Genomic DNA, 13939 nt, shown 5'->3' on the forward strand with positions numbered 1-13939 from the left:
CTCCATGCTGATAAAGACAAGGAGTCATCTGTTCCTCCACAGGATTACATTCATCATCCCTTTACTTCTTTTTTCCAAAAACGGGATTCAGCACAGGATGAGTGGTGTGAAAATATGAAAGACGAGTAAAAGAAAAGCAGGCAAAGGTATAGGGCCCACCCCGTGGACGAATTCAGAATATCTTACGCGCCCGCCTTCTCCTCCTCTTTTGTGTGCTAAATCAACACAGCCCAGCCCATCCCAACCTTAACGCCTGTGCCTTCGTACCTTGCCCAGAGTGTCCCAAGTAATCTCAAACTAGCGCCTAAAATTCGCCATCAGAATACAGTCAATCTCTACCGGGAGTTGTAGATTTCTCTTACCGCCTGTGATGCCCCTGATTCACGTCCCCGCCCTGATCGTAGTCCAAATAATACGGCGAGTCGCCTCCGTAGTAGTAGTCCTCCCCACCACTGCTCCCGTAACTCGCTGGCGCCGCCGGCTGGTACGCCTCCGTATAGCCGTTGCCGTAGTTGGTCATGTAATACGGGTCCTCTCTGACGTAGTCGTCGCGGCCGCTGCCCCGGCGGCTCTCGTGCTCGTGGCCGCGGGTGATGACGTGGTTCATGTTGATGCTGCCCCAGGGAAGACCGGACTCGGCTCCCTCTTCCGCGCCGCCGGCGCCGGCACCGCTAGGATCGGAGGAGCCCGAGGCGATTTCGTACGTGTTCTTGGCGTTGGTCTCGTTTTCTGCGTCACGGTCGGCCTTTTCCTTGCTGTCTTGGTTCTTCTTCCCTGTGGTTGTGTGTTAGTCGGGCTGCTGTAGTCTTTTTCCTCTTTGAGGACTCCCCTACTCCCGGGAACAGGGGAGAGAGGCTCTAGGGTTCGGAGAACACAGAGAGAAAACATACTGAATTTGCGTTGAGCCAGCCGGTTTTGGATGCGGCGGCGCTCCTCGGGGTCTGTGATTTCTGCCCAGTCGTCGTTCTTTGACTTTGACTTTGATTTTGAGGAGTGGTGCTTCTTGGAGCTTTGTTCTGATGATTTTGAAGCCTTGGATGACATGTTGCGGTTGTTTCCCGGGTTTCAGACTAGTAAGTGTGGTGTTTGTTCTGCGGTCAAGTGGTGGCTCCTGAGAGAGCTGTGGTCTCACTTGGCCGAGAGAGGATGCCAACTGTTGCGGTAGTGTCTCTTAGACCCCTTGCTGAGAAGTACGTTTCTGAGCTAAGTGGCTCTATTCCACAGCAATACGAGGCTGAAACGATTACTTGGTTCGTCAGAAGAGTCCGCCAACAACTTTGACATCCTACACTTACAGCTCAGTTGTACTTGTGTTGTATAATATGTTCCCTTGCGTGATTGGTCTTAACACTGACTTGGTATAGATCAAGGAAATGTCTGAAGGGAAAGCGGGTGTGGAGTAACAAAGGCTTGTGGGGGAGGTAATGGCAGTATTGTGAACAGGGTGTAAGTGTAAGTCTATGTGATATTGCCTGTCTGTACTAACAGCATCGCCACCAAGCTAGGGAAGAAGCCTCACTCTTATATCGAAACCCAGAATTTCCAGGCCACACATCAGAACAAGCCATGTTACCTTGGACACGGTAAGCGTTCGTACCAAAAGTTGAGAGCACCCACTTTCAACGGGGGGATCCTAGACAGCCTCACGTAACGAGTAGGGCAGATTCGAAAGCAACCCAAGACGCGGTCAGTCGCCCATGGCTTCCGCGTCGTGACGCAGGACTATGCAAGCCGCCATCAAGGAATGTGCAGAATAAGATTCCCAAGTCTAAGCACAGACGGGGCGGAACACCCCCATCTCCCTACTCCATGGGCCCCATCAAGCTGTACCCGCCAGAGGGGCGGCAGACTACGGGAAGGGAGTGCGAGGAGTCCACGACACCGGGTCAAGGTACGACTGGGGGGTGTGGCAACGGCAACGCAGCAGCCGCAGAGTAGACGGGGACGGGAGTTGGCAGGGGGGCAGCGACGAGCTGAGGCGGTTGGCAAGACTACCTTCAAGACCGGGATGTTGGTAAAAGGAAGAAGGCACAAAATGCTTGACGCGCAGCAAAGCATAGCACGGATCGGTGAAGCCCGGAAGAGGGTGGGTAATCCCCGGGGCGCCGCCGAGAACGATCTCGGGAGGGCCAATTGGAGGCCATTGTGATGGATGCCTACGTCTCTGGACACGAAGTACGATGGGCCAGTGGGAATAGAGATATTGGACGTCCAAAGGACAGAAGTCGCAATGACTTCCGCGCGTCAGCGGGTTCAGAATGTGCCGTTGATCTCATAGGAAACCAGTCCAAGCCAAGACAAGGCAGATGACCATGTACTCGAGGAGGAGGGACCCGCAAGTTCCATGTGGAATCGCTCCGGTAGGTAAGGCTTCGAACAGAGACCGGGGGCCGGGGTGGAGTCTGGAAGAGGCCGGAGAAGGACAAGATGAGACGGGGCAGAATAAGCGAGCAGGGCCCAGCGATGTCGAGGACGATTGCGAGGGCTCTTCGTCTTCCGAACTACGTATTGAAGGGGGGTAGCTTCGTGAAGTTGGTACGTCAGGATTTACGTAGACAAAGACAAGATTCTCACCCAAAATCAACTTTGATAATGGGTGAGTGGGCTGTCACTCTCGAACCAAGCTTTCGCAATCTGTACATGATTGAGGGTACATGCACCTCCTAGCAACGCAATGAGAAGAGCTCAAACGCGCTGGAGCAGCTTCCACCAGCATCTGGCCGAAAGATTGGGGAATCGACAGCTCCAAATTTGCCATCAGCCCTAGGTCGATAGTAGAGTGTGCCCATTCGCCCAAGAGCAACGTTGTTGCTTGTGCCTGACGTGCGTGTTAACCAGGGATGGTGTGCGGGGGGGTCGAACCTGCATGGCATGCGGATACAGTTTAGTTAGGTACTCGCGGCCGCGTAGCTGCGAGTTGACCTTGATTGATAGGACACCTCTCGCCCGGTACTGGATGCCACACCCCTTCTCGATGAATCGAGGCGTCTCCCGTGCAATCCCCGACCCCAAACCACTTGGTCAGACAACGTTTGAGTGCATCCATAGCAAAACTTGGGCGGGACTTGCGCCCGTCATCCCAACTCCTCTGGCAAGGCAGGCTTTGGGATGAAGGGCAGCTCGAACCTCGGACTTGATCGTTGAGAGAAAGGGTGTCGTTGTCCATATGATCGATGAGTCGTAGCTTGAGCTCCGCAAGTACGAAGAACAGTAGCCGATCTGCCGTCTTTCGCGGAGTTTGGAGAGTTTGACACCCTCGTTCTGTCAAAGGTACGTGAGTGCTGACGAAACGGCATGGCGTGTAATTCGTTCGCGTCTGACAGAGGCTGGCCCTGTCGCGCCAGACAAATGAGTCACTCGTAGAGACCTTGGCTCCGTTTTTCTTTGCCTTCCCTTTCGACATTGGTCTCTTGTCTGGGCGAAGGAATAAGCGACGGCGAGCGTACCCAAGGTAGTGTACGGAGTACGAAGTAGCGTCTTTCCAATCCTTCGAGACGCTGCCGTGTGCGGCCCAGCTTCCGAGGAGGAGGGGAGCGTGTCCTGGGTGCGAAACATTCCGACTTGCCTGCGGAACGGTGAGGATTAAGCTTATTGATAGACCCAGGAATTGCCCCTAACGGCCCTCACAGAAGCAATGTTGCGAAAAACACTCGGTTGGTCCACACCCGATATTAGACCGTCGCGTCAAATGGATTCGGACGGCAGGTTTCTGCCGTGGCTTTGTTTGCCCTCGTGACTATCAGATCCTGAAAATATCTCAATTGATCAATCAAATCGCTGCGTTATTTCTCGTCCTGGTTGTCAGGTGTCGTTGAACAGCAGGCTGGCGCCGGGCGCATGTGCACTGTAAATTCCCGCTGTCGGGTGTTCTTGGGAAAAGCCAAAAGCCTCAACTTCGCTTGGAGACTCAATGACTGGTCTAATTGTCTGGCGTGGAAAGCAATGTTTGATTGGCTTGATGTCATCAAGGTGGGTCACGCTGTCTCCTTCCTCGTCAATCATTGAACACTCTTTCCTCCCTTCACTTTCTGGTTCAGTAATCCGGCACTCCTTCTCTTCTCCATCTACACTCTGTCTGGTTATGCTGGGAAATCCATCGGGGCAGTAGCCTGGAACGTTGCAAACGTAAGGTAGGTACTCGATCTCATGATGATGGGTAACTTCCAGTTTCCTACAGCTCGGTCTCTCGGCCAGTGGAGATGAACTAGTTACGAAGTAAGATACCTCAGACGAACCAGCTAACAAGTTTAAGTCAGAGAAGCATGGACCTTTGCTTGCTGTTGACCACGAATATGTCATCATTCAAAAGCGAGCTTCTGGAAGAAAAAAACACCCCAGCAATTGTTTAAACCCTTATTTGTTAGTGTACTTCGTAAGGTAGACCGCTGATTTGACAGATTGCGTGGCTTAGCTGACGAGTCGTCTGCAACCCGGGGACTTATGCAGTGGACTTCAACATGGGAGCCCAGACCATACTATCGCCCTGGCGGAGATGGGCGGGCGATTGAGCGGGACTGATTACGCCGCCGTCGTCAAAATTGCTGTGCTATTTAACCGCGTCTACTTAACCTTACTGCTGGGTCGTTGGATCCCAAAATTGCGAAAGCAGAAAAAATCATATACCGCGCGAGCGAAGCAACCGATGTGACAATGGTGCAGATGAGGTGTCCTTCCCAATCCTCGGTGACTCAACGTGGTGTCCCACGAGCTCAGTCTCAGCCGTGTAGCTCCAATCTGAGGTATCTGCCTAGGAGGCTTGCATGGGGACAACCATTCACAAAACGCCACAAGTCTAACAGACTCGCTCACGGCGACCATCGTAGCAGAATAGTAGCATTTGGGTAGTATGCGAATCTACCTTGAGTTCACCTGCTCCCTTGCTCAAAACGGCCTGAAGGAGGTTTCTGCCTGAAATTTGATTTCAGGGTCTGTCACGTTACCAACTCTTTCATAGGACGACGGTGTGGCACCTGGCACCCTCTCGCAGACACGCCGACTATCTCTCTCCGTCTCCGTGTCGCAACCGGTTTCCGTACCCGCTTAAAGATCTGCCAGTCCGACAGCATGTCTCACAGTAAATACGTTACAGTAGGTGCTGCTATTGGCATGGCGCACGATGAAAATAGCATGGAGTCATTACTATACCATCTATGGCAGCTTCTTTCGAGGTCTACACTGGTGCATACAGAGAGCTTGTCATCACAAAGGCGTGCCGTATTACAAGGTGCATCATGGAGGATTGGAAAGTAGTGAAAGGAAGGGTAGGTATAAGTGCCATTCGCATCGAAATGTTGACCTCGTAATCCACATAGCATATCACAGACTTTAAGAATCGTGATGATGGGCCAAAGCCGTTGCCCAGAAGCCAAGGTCAGCGTGGGTTATCTTCGGTCAACAGTGACGGAAGCTTAAATGTTAGCAGGTTTCTCGGTGGTTCGTGTCGTCAACTTAGGAAGTAAGTGGTCTGGTTCATCCAATATTAAATGGGCGATGATTCCTAATTGGGGCAACTCTGAATACTGTCATCACCTTCTTTCATATTGCCTTCAACATGTCAGCGCAACTTCGCAGTGCACAAGCTTGGTACTACAGTAAGCTCCATACTAGTGTCAGAAGGATGGGCAAAAATAGCCAGCCATAAGTGCAATCGTCGGCGCGGGGCCGTGCCGTTCGACTAACATGAGAACGCACCGGCTCTCAATCTCGCAAACAGCTAGTTGCTTCGCCGCGACTGTGCATCACTGAGGTAGCCATGGCATACGATGAACACCAAAGCTTCGGTAGCCGATGCAGTGTTGGCCTCGCCCGCACAATCAGGCAGAGGGTGTGTAGACCACATCACGTCTGATACTTTCCTACCGTTAGACTCATTCGGCATGCAAAGCTCCAAGTACGGCAGGTCCTCCTCTCATTCACCCCATATTCGCAAGTTTGGTGGTTGCAAATCCGCAGAATAGTGGCTTCAGCCTGCATGAGGTTGACTGAACATATGTGGTTGAGCACAGGGGCTGCCCGGTTACAACCCACGGGAGGAAAATGCCTTACTGATAACAGAAAGCGCCTTGTGCTTGGCACCTTGAATATGGAGATGTTGCAAAGGGTTTTCCCACCAACCCTTACAACTCTGACGACAAAAATTATTAGAGTTGGATTTAACACAATTACTTAGACGAACGCCTCAAATGCGGTTCTTTCAAGCATAGGTATACGACTGGTATGATTTGGGTTAGTCAGTTCGAGGTAGAGTAGCCACATTCAGCCCTACAGAAAGTGAGCTCTTCGATCAAGTTGTGAAATCAATACCATGTCGACACTCGGGTATTCCCTTGCATACTATCGGAAATAATTTGAATAATTCGCAGGCACTGTCTGCTTGCTCATCTGAAAGCTATATTCTAGTGTTGTTATTCATTCTTCATGGTGAGCTTGCAACACTATTTACACCCGGACTCTGCTTGTTGTTGCAAGCTTTCTATCGAAACCACAAAGTCGATTTGATTCATCTCTATAAGCATGAAGAATAGTGTAAACTGATCGTGCTTCGGCATTCCAAGTTTAGCATATGCTACCAACACAGTGGCAAGTAAATAATTGACGACGTCCGTTGATGTACAGCACCCGGCAGCCCACGTTGATGATGACGACTTCTACAATGCAGAAAGACAACTTATGATTATTGGACTCCTACCTTTAGCCTCGAAGTTCCCTCAGCAGTACATCCTAGTCCTGCAAAATGCATGATGAAGTTGGCTTGGCTGGATTAGAGAGTAAGCAACCTGAAAGTTAGCCCGATACCTCGCAGCGACTGACCCAGGAGCCATGGTCTGAGAAAAGCGAATTCCTACGTAGCTGCAGTCTTGACCTGTCAAGTTTGTCTGACCGTCGCTGCCTACATGTTACCAAGGACTACTGACAAGGGGTTGAGCCGTGGACTGGTAATGAGAGAACTAGGTGTTTCCCATCTTCACATTTCGACAACGGCATCTCCGCGGCAATCTTGTGACCCCCATGGCTGACCGCAACTGGTTGGTTTGTGAGAACGATACAAGTCCAATAATGGTCGTTCACGGTACGCTGTCGACGATCAATATTCAGCTCTGATGCAGTTTCCCCCAGTGAGACCAAATGAGAACGCAAGTTATTCTGAGCTTTAGACGGTCAGACGAACAAGTCATGTACCTAATGCTGTAGCTCATGCGCTAGCAACAGGTTTGCATCGTGTTTACGAGCGTCCCCTTCCAAAATAGAGAACTGGGACGAATCGGAGGGCGAGCTGCTCGCCGACATCCCCCCCAACGGCACAATCATACTGTCACGCTAACAATAGAACCGAAGAGCATTCAGAAGCTTTGACTTCAAGATCCAGACAGTCGATGATCGCTGTCCAATTTTCAACCTCGTATCGTACAAGATCTATGAATATAGTACAGTTGGTGGTGTCAAGTGGTGTGAGGCTGGAAAATGGGACAGTCGCGCAACCCCTAATCGATTTATCGTAGACCCTGAGCCTCCCTCTCGGCCTTGCGCGCGGCAATGCGCTTCCTGAAGCGAGTCTCTGCCCTTCTGCGCTCACCTCCATCGACCTTGTGACCCTGCTTGTGCTCCCACATGCCCTCAGACACGACGACCTTTGCGCCCGCGCCGGCCTTCAGGGGCAGTGCGCTGGGGCCAGAGATCGTGTGCGAGCCGCGAACCGTGTATCCTGATGGTCTCGTGAGCTTTTCGATAGCGGCGTTGCTCACGTCGGTGCCCGCCGGCACGTTGACGACGAGCTTCTTGTCTGTCTTGGGGTCGCGCACGACCTTGAGGAAGGCCTCTCCGTTCTCCACGTGCTTGAAGTCGCCGCCGGCACCGAATGCACCCTTTCTGTATCGATCGAGCCAAGTGAGGAGGTAGCGTCGCGTCCGTGGCGGTTCCAAGCCGAGCTCTCTGAGTTGTGTCGAGGAGAGGGTGAAGAGAGATTCCCACGTCGGGAACTTGTCGACGTGCTGGCTCAGGCCGCGGCCGAGAACCTTGAGGAGGGTCGGGACATCGGGGACGAGGGGTATCGGTGACGGGACGGGGGGAATTTCTCTCGTCTTATGAAGCCATCTGGCCTGGCACGTCGGCGCAACGGGGGCCTTGTGGAGGAAGGGGCTCAGAAACTGCTGGATCCTTGGCGCTCTCATGTTGACCTGAGAGAGAATTAGCATCAATTGGTCGTCGTATACACATATTTTGGGCTATTTGGCATACTATTTGGACAAGTGAGCTTCTCAAGCTAGATGCTTGGCCAACTTGGAGCTTGCGTGGGTGATGTCGTCGAAATCAATGGGTCTCGCGATGTTCCTCGTCCACTGTCTCCCAATTTTTGTTCCGACGACGCTAAGGATCGGGATAACTTTGCCTTAGGTAAGCCGTTTAGTTCGAATGGTATGTGGCCTGTGCACATGATCTTGACCGCCTTCCCTTCTGGCTATGATCTGTCACCCACGTTGTCATGGTCCGCCGAGGTTCGTTCTGCCACTGAAGCTCCGCTAAATTAGCAGTGCCCCTCCATCTGTCGCGCTAAAATCTAGGCGACTTTGGAGGCAATGCGACGCGACTTTGCCTCTTACTGCCTGCTTATCGATTAAGCTAAGTACCGAGGAGCTTCCTTCCTTCCAAGTCTGAAGCGCATATTGCGCTTTACCTTCCTCACATTTTCCTCTTCTTCCAATGATTTTTTAGGGACAATAGAATCACTAAATACGGGCCACACTCTCCTTCCAACCGTCTTTTCGGTCTTTCCTGCTTGTCCACACAGTTTCAACAAAGCAAGCATGTTTCCAGCACACGCTTAAGGCCCGGTGAAGTCGTTGATAATAGTGTGAGCGACAGCGACCAAGATCAACCATGGCTCGCACAAAGATGACAGCTCGCCGCGGAGCGCCACTTCCAAAGACCACTGCAATCTCATTTCATGGTTTGTCGACCTTCGCTGGGAAGCATGCGTATTCTGACTAAAATTCTTAGAACCCTGGCCGGTTGACTTTATTCACCAACTGCGGAACCTTCCGTCCAATGATGAGGCTCAACCCCAGAACCATGATGCGACTGAACCATCTGCAAAACGATTGAAGCGATCACATGAAGATGTGAAAGAGTTTCTTGTGGCCGATGAAGAACTGGAATTCGTGCGAAAATGCCCCGAGGAAACACTCCCCTTTACTCGACACAATGTTGGACCCCATTTGCAACTAGTCACAGAGAAATCGAATGAGTTTAGTATTGCCTCTCGCATCAAACCGTCAGCGCCATGGATCAAAATTTCTGTCACAACCCATTCGAACTCCATCACCCAGCGTCTGGCAGCTTGTCTGTATGTCTTTGCCCAGAAACGGAAGAAAACTCATGGCGAAGGCGATGTCTGGGCGGAACTTGATGTCGCATTGCGCCCTCAAGGAGACTTTCTCTCCGTGGTGTTTTGCTTCAAGATCTATTGGAATGAAACGAAGACACCATACAACTGGCTACGATCCGCAAATGAGCGCCAAGTTAGTCAGAGAGTCCTCAATACTTTTCTACGCGACGAAACCACCTCATCCGCCTCAAGTTCGACACAACAGAGCTGGTCCCCCTTGGACTTCTATGAGGCAGCTCATGTACCACCCGCCGACGATAAGCACGCGCTTTCGATCGAAATCCCCGAATTGACGGCCAAACTCTACCCTTACCAGAAGAGGACAATTCAATGGCTTCTCGGCCGGGAAGGTGTTCATTGGAGAGATGCAAGCGCGGAATCAGGCTCAAACATTGAGGAGCTGCCCCCTCCCCTGGGTACCGATATCGCACACAGCTTCCGCAAAGTTCGAACTGAAGGGGAATCCGGACAATCATTCTATGTCAGCGACCTGTACCATGTCGTCGCTACCGACCTGACAGCTTTTCAGCAAGCAGAGCAGGACATTCGGGGAGGGATTCTAGCTGAAGAGATGGGACTTGGCAAGACTCTCGAAGTCATCGGCCTGGTCACGCTACATCGCCGACCCCCGACCGATAGTCACATTATCACGCGAGAGGGCGATGAGCTCCTGACAACCGGCGCAACTTTGATCGTTACGCCAGAGTCACTAAGAAACCAGTGGATTGCAGAGCTTGCACGGCACGCGCCTCATCTACGAGTCAAATTCTATCCGGGACGTAAGAATGTCAGCTTTGAAACTGAGGATCATCTTCGAGCTGACTTGGCTTCGTACGACGTGGTCATCACCACATATCCAGTCTTATCTGCAGAGGTACACTTTGCTTTGAAACCCCCTGACAGATCTCGACGCCAAGAGAGAAAATACGACCGTTTGATGTCGCCCCTGACGAGAATATCCTGGTGGCGCGTCTGTCTTGACGAAGCTCAGATGATTGAGGGTGGAGTGAGCGGTGCAGCTATCGTAGCAAGAGTACTTCCTCGTGTCAACGTTTGGGGCGTCACTGGAACACCGGTGAAGAACGACGTCAAAGATCTCCACGGCTTGCTAAGCTTTCTGCGCTACGAGCCCTATGCATCATCTCCTCAGATTTGGAAGGCTCTGACGGAGTCACATAAGTCTCTTTTTAGGTCTCTGTTCGGAAGCATTGCCTTGCGCCATACTAAACAACTTGTCAGACACGAAATCACCGTGCCGCCACAGAAGCGATACGTCATTACATTGCCCTTCACAGCCGTGGAAGAGCAGTACTATGGCGAGATGTTCAAGACTATGGCCAAGAGTTGTGGCCTAGATCTCCTTGGTGCCCCTGTGAAGCCCGACTGGACATCAGAAAAGAACGAGACTGAGATGCGAACGTGGCTCAACCGTTTACGGCAGGCAGCTCTCCATCCTGAAATCGTTCAGATACGCGGCACTGGTCGGAAAGTCGGACCTATGCGGACAGTCGACGAAGTCCTGGATGCCATGATTGAGCAAAGCGAAAACGATATTCGAGCCGATCATCGGGCCTACCTACAGGCCAGGCTTACACGCGGCCAAATGCTCGAAAACAGTCCCAGGGTCAAAGAGGCTCTCGAGATATGGGAGAAGGTCAAGGTGGATGCCATGGATCTCGTCGCCGAGTGCCGACAGGAGGTGAAAGCTGCCGTGGGTGCGCTATCAGGGGGTATTCCTGCCGCAGTTCAAGGCGGGGACGCTAGTGATCAAGGCGAAGGTGACGAGGGCGCGACAAATGCTCTTGTTGGCGAGGCACGCACTAAACTTCGGCATGCTCTGGAGGTCCTTCATAAAGCCACGTTCTTCTGTGCGAACGCCTTGTTCCAAATCAAGAGCAACACAGACATGACCGAACCGGACTCCGATGACTTCAAGAAGTACCAGAAACTCGAAGACGAAGAGTACAGCAAGGCTCAGGAGGTCCGACGAGAGATTCTCTCAGAAAGTCATGCTAGAGCAATGTCGCTCATGAACAGGCTGGGACGCCAAGCAGAAACCCAGTCTTTCGTCGAAATTCCAGAACTTACCTTGAGCGGGCCAAAGGGACTGGAAAGCGCCCCGACGCTTGACACACTGGAAGAACTATATGGCGTCCTTAATGAGCAGGCAGATCGCATTGATGAATGGAGAGAAGCTCTCATCGGTTTGCTCTGTCAGGCACTGATCGATGAAGAGGCGGAAAACGAGGTCACTGGTGAAGAGTTCACCGACTCCACGCAGATTCAAGAGGAACTTATCGTCCATGTGCAAATCCTGCGTGCCGCCATTGCTGACCGTCAAGACGCCATCTCAGGGCTTGAGAATGCGTTGGTTAGACATGAGACCAACGTGTCACTGACGGCCGCAGAGAACGGCGATGGTCCGGCCCCAGAGAAGTTCTTGGCTCTCAATGACGCCAGGGACTCAGTGAAGCCGTCCCCAGTCAGGCACGGTTCACTTCGTCGTGCTATTGCCGAGTTACGAGCTATTGCCTCGAGGCTACCAAGGGATGGCGGGGGTCGGGCAAGCCTCGAGCACGGGATTGTGACCAAGCAGATTCAACAAACACAGGCGAACATCACCGCTCAGACCAAAGCGGCCACAGCTTTGGAACGAGAGACCGACCGCTTCACAAGTGCCATGAATGCCAGGGTTGAGTACTATCGACAACTTCAGGCAGTGTCAGACAGTGTTGCCCCCTATGAAGGCCCTAATGATGGACCGGCCGTGGCTTCCTGCATCGCGAGCGAGAATAATTACCGCAGAAAGCTGGATTCTTCAAAGGCGAAGCACAGATATCGTGGGTTCTTCCCGACGCATTTACCTTGATTCACACTAACAATATGTCTTCTAGTGCTGAATCTCAAAATGGACGGCGGAAAGTCCAACGAGCCCCGGATGTGTATCATTTGCCAGTCAAACTTCACCATTGGAGTTCTGACAGTGTGCGGCCATCAGTTCTGTAAAGACTGTATGAAGCATTGGCATAAGGCTCATCAGAATTGCCCTATGTGCAAGAGGAAGCTTCGACTCACCGAACTCCATGATATTACTCTCAAGCCAAGAGAGTTGAAGTTACACGATGAGACTCCAGTTTCTGCCTCGCCTGGAGTGAAGAAAGATGAGGCTGGCAAAACAAATGGCATATACTCCCGTTTCAGCACCGAGAAGCTTGCTCAAATCAATGACATTGAGTTATTGAGGATGTCTTTCGGGACAAAGGTCGACTCGGTTGTCAGACATATACTATGGCTGAGGGAATCGGATCCTGGTGCCAAGTCTATCATCTTCACCCAGTAAGTCCAGTATCATGAAACCCCTTTGGATTTGTCCACTAACCCTTCATTTTGTAGATACAAAAGTTTCCTGGCAATCTTGGGCGAAGCATTCAACCGCTATCAGATCGGCTTCTCCGCAATCGACAGGCCCAATGGTATAATGAAGTTCCAGAATGATGCTAGCATTGAGTGTTTCATGCTTCATGGCCGTGCAAATTCGAGTGGGCTCAACCTCGTTAACGCCAGCCACGTCTTCTTGTGTGAGCCGCTACTGAATACCGCGCTCGAATTGCAGGCGATTGCTCGTGTAGACCGCATTGGTCAGAAGAACGAGACGACCGTTTGGTTATATTTGATTGAGGGCTCTGTAGAGGAATCGATCTACAACCTGTCGGTCAAGCGACGCATGGAACACATGGGTCAGAAATCCAAAGGAAAATCCAAGGAGTCCACTCCAGAGGTCCAAGAGCCTACTCTGGAGGCTGCGAACACTTTGGAGCTAGAGCAAGCTCATCTCAACCAACTGATGAGCAGGGATAAGAATGCAGGCGAGGCGGTTGCGACTGACGACCTCTGGGAGTGCCTATTTGGGCGTGTGTCCCGGCGAATTACATCAAGCGTTGCGGAGGAGATTGTTGCCGAGGACTAGACAGTCCATCAACCCACGCAGCAGTGAGTAAGGAAGTGTACTGTTTGATACTGGGAACAACGAGGCAACGCAGGTTATGTGGCGTTTGGTAGACTTGGTCTTGGGGGACACTGGTAATACCAGCACCCATTTGTGGGTAGGGATTCTGTATGTTTAAGTATGGACGTCGCGGTGTGGCCCACTACTAGCCTAGGTAGATTACCACACTTCACTTTCAACACCCAACACTCAATGGCCTAAGGGCTCTAAATTGAGTGATCGCCAGCTTCCCAAATCTGAGCCAAGCTGTATCATAGGGCATACAAGGCACGTCTTTTAGCGTTGAAGAACCCAAAGGTTGAGTAACTGAGGTAAGATTAAAGTAAGGTACCTTACCTCAAGCATTTAGGGGTTTCGCGGCTCAGGGGCCCACCACAACTGGCGCCAGGTGCTGCGGGGACCTTGTTGGAGATAATTAGGTCATAACTGAACCCCAGGCTGACCGACAGGCAACCAGCATCGAAACCATTGTACAGCATTCCAACCACAACATCAGCAGCCCCGCCTGAACTTCCCAGCTACAATCAGGTAGCCTGATCATGCTTTGAAAA

General features: G+C 51.7%; 3 protein-coding genes across 3 annotated transcripts; 1 reads left to right on the forward strand and 2 right to left on the reverse strand.

The window, feature by feature from the left end:
- Positions 1-358: 358 nt before the first annotated feature.
- HER10_EVM0013134 (uncharacterized protein) lies at positions 359-2313 on the reverse strand (the record flags this gene model as incomplete). Its single annotated transcript, XM_035482501.1, has 2 exons — positions 891-2313; positions 359-774 (listed from the first exon to the last, which is right to left on the reverse strand). Exons 1-2 carry the CDS (start codon positions 1042-1044, stop codon positions 359-361), a joined length of 570 nt encoding a protein of 189 aa, XP_035333593.1. The 5' UTR covers positions 1045-2313.
- Positions 2314-7323: 5010 nt separating this feature from the next.
- Positions 7324-8328, reverse strand: HER10_EVM0006231 (IGR protein domain-containing protein). Its single transcript, XM_035475823.1, has one exon. It carries the CDS (start codon positions 8166-8168, stop codon positions 7491-7493), a length of 678 nt encoding a protein of 225 aa, XP_035332741.1. The 5' UTR covers positions 8169-8328; the 3' UTR covers positions 7324-7490.
- Positions 8329-8681: 353 nt separating this feature from the next.
- On the forward strand, positions 8682-13349 carry HER10_EVM0013090 (SNF2 family domain-containing protein; the record flags this gene model as incomplete). The annotated part of the gene is made up of 4 exons (XM_035482459.1): positions 8682-8944; positions 8995-12222; positions 12277-12718; positions 12776-13349. The coding sequence occupies exons 1-4, from the start codon at positions 8875-8877 to the stop codon at positions 13347-13349; spliced, it is 4314 nt and encodes a 1437-aa protein (XP_035333581.1). The 5' UTR covers positions 8682-8874.
- Between the last annotated feature and the right edge of the window lie 590 nt (positions 13350-13939).

Source organism: Colletotrichum scovillei, assembly GCF_011075155.1.
Source record: "Colletotrichum scovillei strain TJNH1 chromosome Unknown Contig00006, whole genome shotgun sequence".
NCBI lineage: Eukaryota > Fungi > Ascomycota > Sordariomycetes > Glomerellales > Glomerellaceae > Colletotrichum > Colletotrichum scovillei.